At 33.9% G+C, this 13,479-nt stretch overlaps 1 protein-coding gene across 6 annotated transcripts in view; it reads left to right on the forward strand.

Moving 5' to 3' along the window:
- Positions 1–13,479, forward strand: part of CBLB (Cbl proto-oncogene B) — a 200,278-nt gene that overhangs the window by 162,210 nt on the left and 24,589 nt on the right. For all 6 annotated transcript variants that reach the window (XM_077118496.1, XM_077118499.1, XM_077118501.1 and 3 more), the window contains 2 exons: positions 954–1,045; positions 11,901–12,047. In XM_077118496.1, coding sequence (XP_076974611.1) covers positions 954–1,045; positions 11,901–12,047 — 239 coding nt within the window. The remainder of the gene's footprint in view (positions 1–953; positions 1,046–11,900; positions 12,048–13,479) is intronic.

A 13,479-nucleotide genomic window follows, 5' to 3' on the forward strand; every position in this document is an offset into this window, starting at 1 on the left:
AAATAGTTTTTCTGCCCTGAGGTATCTACCTTTTAAATATGAATGAGAGTTTTGGAAAGCGTGCCATAATAAAAATCTAGTAATTGCTTGAATGTCATAAAATATGTTTTTAAAAATCTTTTCTTAGGCTGTGTCTTTGCAAAGTTATTCTCTTCTTTTATTTTTTCTTTTTTTAAGTTACTTTAATTTCAAGTTGTTGGATAAGCAAAGAGCAGTTTCAGATGGCTCTTATAGTGAAACTGAGCAATGCGGAAGTCAGAATATCCTAATTCTGAGTAAATGTGGGCTCTCTATAGGTACTTTTGAGCTAGTTAATACTTTGGGTTTGTATTGTTCACGAAGTGAGACTTGCGTTTCAAATTGCCTTCTCTTCGAAAGCCTGAACAAGTCTGTATTTACCATTAGTGCTGAAGCTTCAAGCTTGGAAGAACAAAGACATTTCTGATTATATTCAGTACTCAGCTGTACTGAAATGCTCTAAGAAGGTCCTGTTAACCCTAGAGAACTATAATTCAGAACACTTTTATTTGGGGGAGATTGGAGTAGGATTTGTACCAGTGCTGTTTTTTCCCTTCACCAAATCCTTGTAGAGAACACCCACTTTTCAGTAAGAATTTAATCATATTTGGGGACTACTATCTCTGTCTATCATCTATCTCTAATTTATATAAATTTTAATATTATTTCTCAATTATGTTTGCAAACCATGCTGTATCATTTTTACATATAACTAGATATATAAAAATGAGTGGTGATGAATACTCACTATGGATAGTTCTACTGACTTCTAAAAAAATTGTATGATATTTCTCTTATTAAAATAAACTGAAATTGCAAAAAAAAACCTGAAATTACATGTTCTCTTCAAATCTGTATATTTTTCAAGAGCTGCTGTGTTTTAAGGTTCATCAGAAGGTGCGTTCTTCAAAACTAACCTTTTGATTTACTTTCAGGTCTTTTCCAATGGTCACCTAGGGAGTGAAGAATATGATGTTCCTCCCCGGCTCTCTCCTCCTCCAGCTACCACCCTTCTCCCTAGCATAAAGTGAGTTTTATTGAATTGGGACGTCATTTGCTTATGTATAAAAATAATGGTGAATAGTAGTTTTGAGGTTCTCACAAGCTACAAAGTGAGTAGAAGGTGATCAGTAATGACCAGGCAGATTTATGAACTCAATACCACAGGTCAAGACCCTTCTCAGCTCTTTGCTAGAACCACAGCATGTATGACTAGACCTGGAGCAACAGGGAGAAGAAGTTACCTACGGTCCAAGAAAGAGATAGAGTAGAATAATGAGCTGTCCCTTGCAACTTACCTTTCAATTCCAGAGGACGTGCATTTATCCCAGCTTCCTAGTTTGATGTCCTTGATTCCTCCAGTCTTCTGTTTTCCTATATCCGTTCAGTCACAGAGTCCTGTTGGTTTTCTTTTTGAAGTTTTTCATCCTCAACTAATCTTCCCCATTGCACCAGCTTCACCTCATGTGCACCTGAAAGAGCCTCTTACCTGAACACCTGATATAACCTCAGAATTAGTATCAGTGGATTTTAAAGTTAGGAAAATGAGTTAACCCAGGTATATAGTTTGAAAAATCCAGACACATAGGCATACTAGACAGCTAAGTGATGTATCTTTGCTAGTCAAACTGGGAAAAAAACGAAGACTTGTGATTGATCCCTGTTTTCCTATTTATATTAAATAAGTCTGCCTGCCTTGCCTTGAGGTTTTTTTTTTTTTGTTTCCACAGCTAAATTAATTTAATTTAAATTCTACTTTTCCCCTGATAATTTTCCTACTCAAAATCAGCATTGTTTTCTCTGTCCTCCTAAATTAATTCTATGCCATTGTGCTAACATTAAGAACCTACAGAGCTTTGCACAACTAAAACATTGTTCAGTAATTCCTAATGCTTGCACTTCATTCTTGTGTTGATTTTTTCTGTCCTCTCTGAGTTTTCCAGGCTCTTCTCACCGATGCTGTCTTTTCAGAATCTTTACCCTACAGAACCATGTTTCATGTTCTATTTCTTTAATAAAACTTCTCCTGCCTTAATGAAGTCTGTCTCATACTCTTCCAACCACAATTTACTTTCTGTACATTTAGTTATGTGCTCTCCTGAAATGTGTTCTAATTTTAATATGGCTCTCCAGAAAGATTGTAAGGTTTTTGAGGGTAAACAATTTTCCTCCACAATACCTAACCATCCTTGATGTACAGTAAGTATACTGAATTACTAAGCATGTTGGTTGATTGATTCAGTATGATCTGCTAAGTCCTGGTTTCTAATTGTACATCTTCAAGCATATTTACCTCTTCATCTGATGGTCATTGAACTTCTCCTATGAATTCAGCGCTAGTGAAGTTAGAATACAGAAGATGGATAAGTAAGATTGCTGGCCCGTAAGGAATTTACAATCTACTTTATAAAATAAAATTGACATACATGAAATCACCAGAACCCATTATACACTAAACTTTTTGATGCTGACTTATTAGTACTTTTTTATGAGATTGGAGGAGAGGCTGTTACAGGCTCTGTAAGTCTAGGGTACTTCACAGAGACGATGAAAATTTCCAAATCCAGGAAGATGGGCACAATTGGAATAGGCAGTGGATAAGAACAAGAAAGAATTTGAAATTTGACATCTTTCTGGGGACAGTGGGATGCTAAGCTCATTGAACCATTCTCTAGTGGAAAATTTTATTGGAACCACAAGATATGTAGCAGATGTGGGAGTTGGAAAGAAATACTGTGTATATTCTAAATCAGTGAAAGCATGTGATGATAACATTCTTTCTAGTGTCTAAATCAGAAAGAGCATGTGATGGTATTCTAATCACAAGTGCACTCTGGATATGTAGATATGTAATAAAACATCTAAGCCCAATTACATCTGATGATTCAGAGAACATTAGAAAAGGAGGTAAATGAAGTCTTGCTAATTACAAATTAAATTTTCACATGCCGTTTATTAAATTCATGTTGGCACATGGAATGAGAGGTGAAGGTTGTGAGTTGCTTCATTTATATTTAATATTAAGTATCCACTTCTCCAGTAAATAAAATAAGGTGATAAAATTCATAATTAAATGTATTTTATTGATAATTTTTTAAATACTTCAGTTTGTCAGTACATCTAAATTTCACTATATAGATACACTCTCCCTATTGACTCTTTGCTTTTTCCCTAAGAAACAATAAAATTGCTTTACTTAACTAGAGAAATATTTTAGTACTCCATGCTTCACAGTAAGTTAGCTTTCTATTTTGCATGTTGCAAGCTTAACATAGTTAACAAGAGAAATGTTGGCTTTTAATGGCGTATTTATCTCTTCAGTTTATTTATTTTATTTTGACTTTGTAAAAGTAGCAATTGTTCCTTATAGAAAACCTGAAAAGCATATAAAAAAAAAAAAAAAAGAGGGGCGGGCCGCGGTGGCTCAGCGGGCAAAGTGCTTGCCTGCTATGCCGGAGAACCTCGGTTCGATTCCCGGCCCCAGCCCATGTAACAAAAAACGGAGAAACAGAATACAATAAAACCAGAAAATGTTTAAAGATGTTTCCCTTTCTTCTATCCTTCCTTCCTTCTCTCTGTCTTTCCTTTAAAAAAAAAAAAAAAAAAAAAAAAAAGAAAAAAAAAAGTTCATAAATAAAGTTATACATGTGCCCCAAATCTCAGTTCCCAGAATTTTAATATTTTGGCTTGGTTTTTTTTTTTAAGACTTTTTCAAATGATTTATGTTATATTGTGGAGATAAATTTGTCTTCATCACTTCTTATTATCATGAGTGATATAAAGCATCGCATTTTTTATAAGAGCAGCATGGAATTCTGAAATGAGCATTAGAATAAAATCAGATTTTTTCCCAGCCCAACTTGAACCTTAAGTATCTGTCTTACTTTGAGTAAGGTACTTCTCTGGCCCTTGCTCTTTCTATCAGATAAATGACGAGATGAGTTTAATGTATATCATAGTCTCTAAAGCCCTTTAAGCTTGAACTTCTTACGTTCTGTAAATGTGTTTTTTAAGGGGTATCCATCTTCAGTGTTAATTGTATCCAATATATTTGGCAGCTTGAATTTTTATTTATAGTTGACTGATTAACTCCCATTGCTGAAATCAGTATATTTCTGCCCTGGTTTGCGTGCCTTTTATTACTTTTTGTCAACTTCAGTCTAATTAGAGTATACAGCCAGAATATCAAGAATACAGTTGGGTTTAGAGAACATAGAAGAGGTCTTAGTAAAATGTCACTGAAATAAGGTATGTTCAATGTTCAATAAAAACCATTTCCATCTTAGACTTTCAGTGCATGTTTCAAATTCAGTTCTCAACACAATTACAAATTACTACCTAATATAGACTTTTGCAGTTCATATAAATAGTTGAAAAGCTAAATTTTAGTGTGAAGAATGTCAAAGCCAGCATTTACCTTTAAATAGATTGTTATAATTTGTCACAAATATTTACTGATGTGTGATTGTTAAATTATTTGATATTGTTACTCTAGTCCTCATTTATTTGAGGTAAGAGACTACTCTCTGACAGTGTTTCCGTTCTTGTAAAACTTTATCTTTTCAGCTATGTGATTTTTATTGCATAATATATCTTGAGAGAGAAGAATGCTAGAATTTATTTCTAAAAAATATACTGCTGTAAAAGTTAAATGAAACTGTAATTGTTCATATAGATATACTTATTTTTCTTGGTTTCTATTTAACTGATATCATTGACACAGCTATAAATATGAAATATGAAGCGTTTTGAAGCATGGGTAATTATTTTTTAGAGGAAGACTGGGGAAAAAAGCCTATGTGGATTATTTTTACTTTGTAAACTATTACTAAATTATATTTGTCTATAAATAGTCTTAATTTTCAAAATTAAACTAAATGAACCTCTGAACCTCTGAAAATATTTATTTTGCGTGACACAGATGGTGGCAAATAAGCAAAGGCGTTATTGCAAGTAATAATGGAGTAATTTCTTCCAGACAAGAAAACGTCCTGGAATGCTGAGGAATGTTGTTTGTTGGATGAGGCTATTTTTCTTGTGCCTTGTCTTTTAGAAATGGACCTTTTGTACTGTTGGCATATTAATCATAGGCTTTCAAGTATCTGTGAGCTAACATTACTCAGTTCATGTTCTTATAAAAGGATTTTATGTTGTTGATAATTGTTACATATTTTCTTAAAGATATCTGGTGCTATTATTTTAGGATCCATGAACAGAGAGTCCAAATTCTACCTGACTAACCCATTTTCATTAATTTGCGTAAGTGTAGTATTTTTTGTCCGGTGGTAGTACATGCAAGGAAAAATAAACAGAAATGGGGAGGTTTATACTTTAGATGAGGTCATCAGGAAAGTCCTCTCTGAAAAGATGTATTTGGACCAAAACATGGAAGAAGTAGGGAAACAAGGCATGAAGATATCTGATGTCAGGGCCGGACAGAATGAAAGTACCAAGCAGTGAAGTCAGTGAGAATAACTGTCACATATTTGAAGAATAACAAGAGGGAAAGTGTGACAAGAATGGAAGGTTGGCAGGGGCCATGGAAAGAACTTGGTTTTTATTAATTTTAGGAGGTTTTGATCAGTGGTAGGACATGACACTGGTTTGTGTTTTCAGTTACACTAACTGCTGTCTGGGGAATTGACTGTAGGACAAGAATGGAGGCAGAGAGACCAGTGAGGAACTAACACAACAGACCATAAGGAGATCACCAGAGCTGTGACTAGAGGGATGGTGGTGGTGTTTGTGCTTAGATTTGGGTTATATTTTGAAGACTGATCAGACAGTACCTTCTAGATTTTGATGTTAATTTAGGATATTAATCAAGGATGATATTCACATAAGTTTTTACTAAAAAAAAATCTGGATGAGTGGTTGGTGGTTTTTATCAAATTGAGGGAAATGGAGAAGGAGCTGATTTGGAAAGGAGGCAGTGGTGGTGAAATTGAGACAACGGATCTGTTGAGTTTGAGATGCCTATTACATATCCAGGCGGAGATGTCCAAAGGACAGCTGGATCTGCCAACTAGACCTTAAATTTATATTGTGTTTGGGCAAATATTCCAATAGGTACTACCTCAAGTTTGTAAATCCTTCCTATGTGTTCAGTATCCAAATTGAGTAAATTCATTACCCTCTTAGATAAAATGATATAATTCAGTGGGGTTTAAAGCAACATGAAAAAACTTATTTATTGAAGTAACACCTTGGAGAAGAACTATACAATTTACTCTTGAAATTCTGGTATCACAGAAAATGATTTAGAAAATTTCTTTGTAGTAAAAATTTAGCAAATGTTATATATTAAACAATCAGTAAATACATATTATAACCAATAATGTACTCCTAGATATATAAGCAAAAGATATGAAAACAGGGACACATTAAATAGGAGGGGGGCCCCCAGGAGATTATGTTTTGTATGATGGATCTGTTCCATACCTTGATTGTGGTGATGGTTGTGTTGAAACTTGCAGAACTAAACATTAAACATGGTGAATATTAACGTATAAAAGTTACGCTTAAAAATGGAAAAATTCAATTTATGATTAAAAATTCATTTCCGTTCCTTTAAGGTATTACAGATAAGAATGTTTTATAAACAAATATGCTAAAATATTTTGGTAGTCTTCAGTCACTTATTTAATTATAATAGAGAAATTAGAACAAAAACAAAAAATGCTTGGATGTGGTGGAATATGCAAAAATCCCCTCATTTTATATAAAAATTGAACTTCACCCTAACATACACATTTTCTATCAATGGGAAGATCAATATGTTCATGCAGAGATGGAGAGTATATGCAGGAGTAAAAGTCTGTTGGCTATAACAGGACAGTATACAAAAACCAATTTAGTTAGTAAAAAATTTAAATGGAATCCAATGGTTAATATTTCTGTTTTGTGGTTACCGACTTCATTATTTTTTATCACAAATTAGTTTTATGGTGAATTATAATAGATTATTCAGACTACTGGGATTAATGTTTTCTATCAATGCAACAATAACTTTTAGTTAGCAAAAATTAAAGATATAGTGACGTTACCCCAACCCAAATTATGACCATGCTCCAAATAAATGTTTTCTTGCAAAGGACAATAGGGAATTGCAATTCTATCTGAATTTGGAAATTATGAAAAACTAAAATTAAAAAGAGAAAATCATGCTCATACCATTTATTTTGTTGTTTTTTTTAATGGGTTAAAAATCAATTTGGTCTTGAACAATTTAACTTAAAATCTGTTTTCACATTTTAAAAGCTAATCAGTGAAAATGCTGTAAAAGCACAGTAATAAGCCACACTTCCTTACTTTCTTGATGTCATGAAAGACCCTTTAGATTTAACACACACATTATAAAACTCAATCTGATAGCTGGGGGAAATTATTTACATATGGCCTAGGTTCAAATATAATTTCAAATATGGCTCTATTTTGTTTTACCACTTATCTGGAGTATGAATTCTCTGATTAGCCGTTTTCCCTGTTGGAATTGGGATGGTATAACACAAGAAATTTGGAGTAAAGTATATGTCATGTTTTCAAGATTATTTTAATAGAAGATATTTTTAAAATCTTGCCTGCAGATATCATTAAATAGATTCTTACATTTAGAAAACAAACAAAATGATGTATCACATTTAAAGTGCTTTTCTAGATTATGAAAGGATCCTAAAACTGATTGGGTTTCTTTCCCTTACCTGCTTATATGTATATTTCTCTAATAACCTTTTTTTATTTTTGTTTGAAATCTTGTAAGCGTTCACCTGTACACAAAACATGCCGGGCCATTGTTAACTTGGAAGTTAAGGAAGAGAGAGAGAAAAATAGATGAATATTTGGAAAACGCAAAGTCAGTGAATGGACGTATCAAATGCCATAATAGAGAAGATTAATTATAGTTCAAAGAAAATCACTGAATTTGTGGGGCAGGGTCACAGAATTTTCATGTATAGACGATCAGATTCGACCTTTCTACTTTGCTTTTTTTCTGAGAAAGTAGATAATTAAATAAAGTGTCATAAATTGCCCAAGAGAAGGAAAGAAGAGTACTTGGCAGTAGTGATGTTTGAGGTATAAGTTATATAAATTAAAGCCAAGATTATATGCAAAAGGTCACCCCTCCGAGTATCTGCTCCTCACATAGGACCATAGAATGCTGTGGATTAACCCATTTACAAGCCTTCAGTTTCAAAATGTAAAAAGCACTTATTAAGAACAACATTTGACTAGATCACCCTTTGTTGACTGAAAATTTACCTGTTTCTTGGTTTGTTTCAGATATGCACATGTATGAAATGAATGTATTTCACATAGTAGGTTCTAATAACTGATACATAATTAATATAGCAATTTGTGCAGATTCGGTGGAGGGTGGCTGTTCATCTCTGAGAGTATATGACTGTAGTGAGTTCGAATTGAAGGTTTTAAAGATGACCCAGAAAACGTGTCGACCACTAGATGGCAGTGACACACAAGCTATCTTTCGGGGGCTGCCACTGACAGGTTTGCTTGAACTGAGAGGTCCCTTAAAACTGTAAACCTTCCTGCGGCCGACAGCGGGAAAGAGCCACCGGAGGGGAGGCCATGTAAGGGGAAAACTCCCGAACTCCTGGGTGAGATGAGAAGGGAAGTGGGAGAGAGGGATATTACATGTCCGAAAGACCCAGAGTCAGCCCCCCAGGGAGCCTCTGGGCCTGAGACCTCCAGGGGGCTGATAGTGGAGCCCTATAAATGCAGGGTCCTGTCTAATATCAATTGAGAACAGAAGCTGGGCAAGTTTTCATGGAATGTGTAGTACATGTTAACACTGTATGGCTAAAAATAGCTTATTTGGGCTATTTTTAAAACAAGTGCATGTGTAAGAATTTGAGTTTGAGAGCAGGTTTTCTGATGGACTCAGGCTGCAGATGCACACAGGGTCACTACCCAGAGGCCATCTATGGCTCATTTATGTAACAGTGTCCTTGTGCATTACCAGTACTAACTCAGCAGTGACTGCCGCAGTGTGAAACACTCCGTGGACGTATGATGATAATGTAAAGGGAATGAAGTAATGGCTTTAAAAGGTAGGACGGTTTACTTGGCAGCTTTTCCAGCCAAATCCAATTTGTTCTACTTCATTCCTCTGGCATCCAAAAAATTTCTCATAAGTGAAATCAATGACTCAAAACAGTCCCATTGGTTAGGTTGGATATATATTCTCTATTGCCCAAAATAACCACATATATGAATTAACAATGACTAATTATTAAACTAATTATTTTTACACTTATTTAATAGCAGGAAAAATTGGATCTGCCTTTTGAATGAATTTGTGGGAAAAAAATCCCAAATTTAATTACAAATAGTGTAATTATTTACATGAATTTAGGTTTGGTTTTGGTATTTTTTTTGTATAATTACTTTAGCTTATTTGTACTTCTTCTATGTATTTTTTTAATAATAGATGCTGCTTTTATTTTTCCTTTCAGAACTAGATAATAGCAATTTTGAATAAAATATTGTATGTCATAATAAGTTAAAATGCCCTGGTATGCTATGCTTATAAATTGGCTCATCTCTACATAGTATATTTTACTTAAGAAGTTTTTGCATTCAAAAATGTAGTAATAAGAAAAACAAAAGCTGAGTCCTAAGAACATTTTTAAGATTGTGATGAATGGGGAACCCAAATGCTTTTGTTTTTTGTTTTTTTTTTCTCTTGTAGTTCCAAGTGCTACTTGAAGACTATTTTTTTCACCCCTAGCTATAATTCACTAAAACTAATTTATGCTAGCAGTCTAGGCTTAGTTAAGTTTTAGTGATAAGCCTTTATTATTCCATAAAATATTAGATGAACTTTGCTTTTCATTTCTTTCGGAAGTACTCAGTTTATTTGATTTGCCGCAAAGCAAAATAGGGTTGGGGGGTGGGGAGGATGACCATGCTGAAATCCTCTGTCATTCAGGGTGTAACTCAGAATCAGCCAGGACAGGTATGGATTCAAAAATTGTGCATACTTTACTCGTAATGATGTGGTTCTTTGAAAACTCAAATTTGTAGAAGTACCCTGCAATAGGCAGGAATCAGAACAATCCTGATATGATTTGCTCATTAACTATTTGATTTCAAAATGTCTTTCTATGTTTTTCTTTATACAGTATATGCTTGAGTTGCAGAGGAAAAAATATTCATTATGAATGAAAGTATGGGAGGACATGGAAAGAGTATATATAAATATACATACGTAGAACCTATTCTGGTTCTTGAGTTAGCTAAATTGATGTCTATGACTATAAGAATTTATGTAAAGGTAATGTTAAAAATCCCTGCTCCTGTGTCCATTTTATCACCCTTTGGAGTCATACGAGCTGCTTACTTGCCTTCATTTGGGAAGCAAATCTTCAAAATTGAACCATAACAGTTGTAACTCTTAGGTTATTAATAATGCTCTTAAGGGTATGTTGTGGTAGTGACATCAGACCTTCTGTCATTGAGTCAATGTGGTTTCACCTCATCATAAACCTTTCATTGGAATTCCAAGGCCACTCAAACAAGAGCTTGAAGATTGGTATTGAAAATTTCTTCAAAGAAGAATAAGAATACACATTTGAAAATCTTAGGAAAGATTTTTCTTTGATCTCTGAATTTCCTAGACACTCAGACATACAGTTGAAACTTGAAGACCTTTAGGTATTTCAGAATTTCTTTTTTTAATGGGCATAAAGAAAAGCCCCTAAAATTGTTTTCATTCTAACTAGTAAAAAGAAAACAAAATGAAAAAGTCATCAGTTTTGATATCTTCATATACCAAAGAACTTTTGCTCCCTCTACAGAAGGTGCTTCAAAATTGCAGTCATTTCAAATTCCTGTGTTTTTGTCTATCTTCTTTACTTATTTCCTTTCCTTTCTTTCTTTTTCTTTCTCTCATTCTCTTTGTTCCCTCTCTTTCTCAGGTTTCTCATGTGGTTCCTAGATTTGACAAAAGCTTGGGTGCCTATATATGTTTTGCAAACTGCTTAGTTGCCCCAAGTTTGAGAGAGGGGATGGGACTTGCAGGAGGAGGTGGGGGTTGTGTGTTTCTATTCTGACATTTTTCTTTGGCATTGGCAAGGTTAGATTGAACTCCAGTAGCAACAACTGTGTCTAACAGTAGGTTTTTTTGTTTGCTTTATTTTGTTTTTTTGCATTTACGAATGAGTAAAATGCTTGAAAATGTCTTTTGATATTAGGTGATTGATTTGCTCATTCACCTCTTTTAACCAGGGAATTTGAGCCACAAAAATTAATTTACCCTGTTCTTCATAAGTTCTCCTATTAACAATTCTAATTGTTCTATTCATTTTTAGTTGTTATTCTTGTTGGGAGAAAAAAAACAGCTAGCAATTGTAATTATAACTTCACAACAAAAAAAGAATTAAGTTTCATCGAATTAAACTGGATATTTTCTTAATTACAGGTATTATCCACAAGAGATTAAGTTTGACCCTTCTATAAAGACTTTACTAGTATATAAAACTACTATGCATATATTTTATTATCTTAATTTGTCCATTAAAATTAAATTGGAACAAAATGTTATTATCTTAATAGCTTTGCTTTGAATAATTTTGTTTTCCCTTGCAACTCCAAGACCTTTTTATTTGACAGGTTACCAGTTTTCCTTGTTGTGCCATTTAAAATTATAAGTATGAAAATTATTTTATTCCATTGAGAGAGTCTTAACAAAAGCTTGAAACTCCTATTCATTTGTATTTAGTGTAAGAACAGCTCCCCTGAAGTTACCCTGTAATTGAAAAATGAGTGTAAGTCACAAAGTAACATCTTTGATTTGAATATGTCACCTTGGACTTGTCTATTCTATATGCCTAAACTAGATTGGATTTTTTTTTTCCTGGTAGGTGTACTGGTCCTTTAGCAAATTCCCTTTCAGAGAAAACAAGAGACCCAGTAGAGGAAGATGACGATGAATACAAGATTCCTTCATCCCATCCTGTGTCCCTGAATTCACAACTCTCCCATTGCCATAATGTCAAACCTCCTGTTAGGTAAGAATATGTGTGGGCAGCCTTTGTATCACCTTACATCTACATAAGCATTATCATTCGGTTGTGTTTGTCTTCAAGCAATTGAATCACTTCTATTTAATTAAAAATGTTTGAATTCCTATTCAGAGACCCATCTTCCTTAATACTGTAATCACTGTGTTCTTATCTTTTCTGCTTTACTTCCAGAGAAAACTAAAAGATGCAGACTTCCCATTAATCAGGAAGTAATTTGACTAAATTAGTTGAATAGTTAGAAAAATAGATATTTTTGTTGCCCCAAAGCCAAATCACACTCTAATAAGATTTTGTTGCAGGTTACATGCAGTGGTTATTAATTCAGGCATTATCATTAAGCTATTTTAATGCTTTTTCTCTGTTCTAAGCAATATCTCTTGAAGAAAAATTAGTGCTTAGAAACTAAAGGATTATGCCAACCTTAGAATTTTTCTTTGTCATTAAAGCCTAGTATAATTTATATTCATGCCCCCTTTGATAAGCCACCTACTTCTGTTCAGATCTTGGAAAGCAGACTGTTTTGTTGTTGTTGTTTTTAAATCAGGTACTATTTATTCCAATGATCAAATAAGAATGTGAAGAATAGTATTTTTGGGGTTTTTTTTTCCTGTTTTTTGTTTGCCCTCACTATAATGGGTACATTCTTAATCTTTGAAGTGGCAGCCACATTGAGGTATGCAAGAGTTCTTAGAAATGGGTGGTGTGCATTGAAACATCAATTTGCATTTAAGTGGTAAGATGACTCTGCATTTGTATAATTGATTTAGTAAGCTGTAATCTAATTTTTTTCTATTTGTTTTATCTGACTGTCTTTTGTGAGGTCCTTAGTAAGCTAAATCCTAGCTTCAGAACTGCTTTCTGAGTGCCGGTTTCCTCTGTATAAAATCTCCGGAGCTGTGCTTGAGTCATAAAATAGGGCTCAACTGCTACTGGTGGCCCAGCTCTTTCCTGTCTTCCAATATCTCTTGATATCTTTCCTGTGTTCCAGTATCTCTTAAGGAATAGAAGAGTCATTGAACACTTCAGTCATCTATGTCATCTTTACTTAGTGTGTCATTTCCTTTTGCGGTCACATTAATCAAACAAAAGCTTTTTATGGGAATGAAGTGTTTCCTTCTTTTCAGATAAAAAAAATTTAAAAATGTTCTAATGCCTTTCATCAAATATTGCACTGAGGTAGAAAGTACAATATTTGGCAAGAGATGCAAACCTTAATTTTAACCGGAGGTCTGTCTTAGTGAGTGAGCCTGGTTAGAATTATCAGCACTCTGTAAACTTTTAACCAGAATTATTGACATTGTGCAGTGGGTCTTCATATTTCAAAGTAAGAACTGAAGCACTTCTTGCTAATTACCAGTGTTTAAGACATTTGTAGATAAAATAGTATTACTGAGGAGACAAAGAAATAACCATGAGA

Source organism: Tamandua tetradactyla, chromosome 10 (assembly GCF_023851605.1).
Source record: "Tamandua tetradactyla isolate mTamTet1 chromosome 10, mTamTet1.pri, whole genome shotgun sequence".
In the NCBI taxonomy this organism is placed as follows: Eukaryota; Metazoa; Chordata; class Mammalia; order Pilosa; family Myrmecophagidae; genus Tamandua; species Tamandua tetradactyla.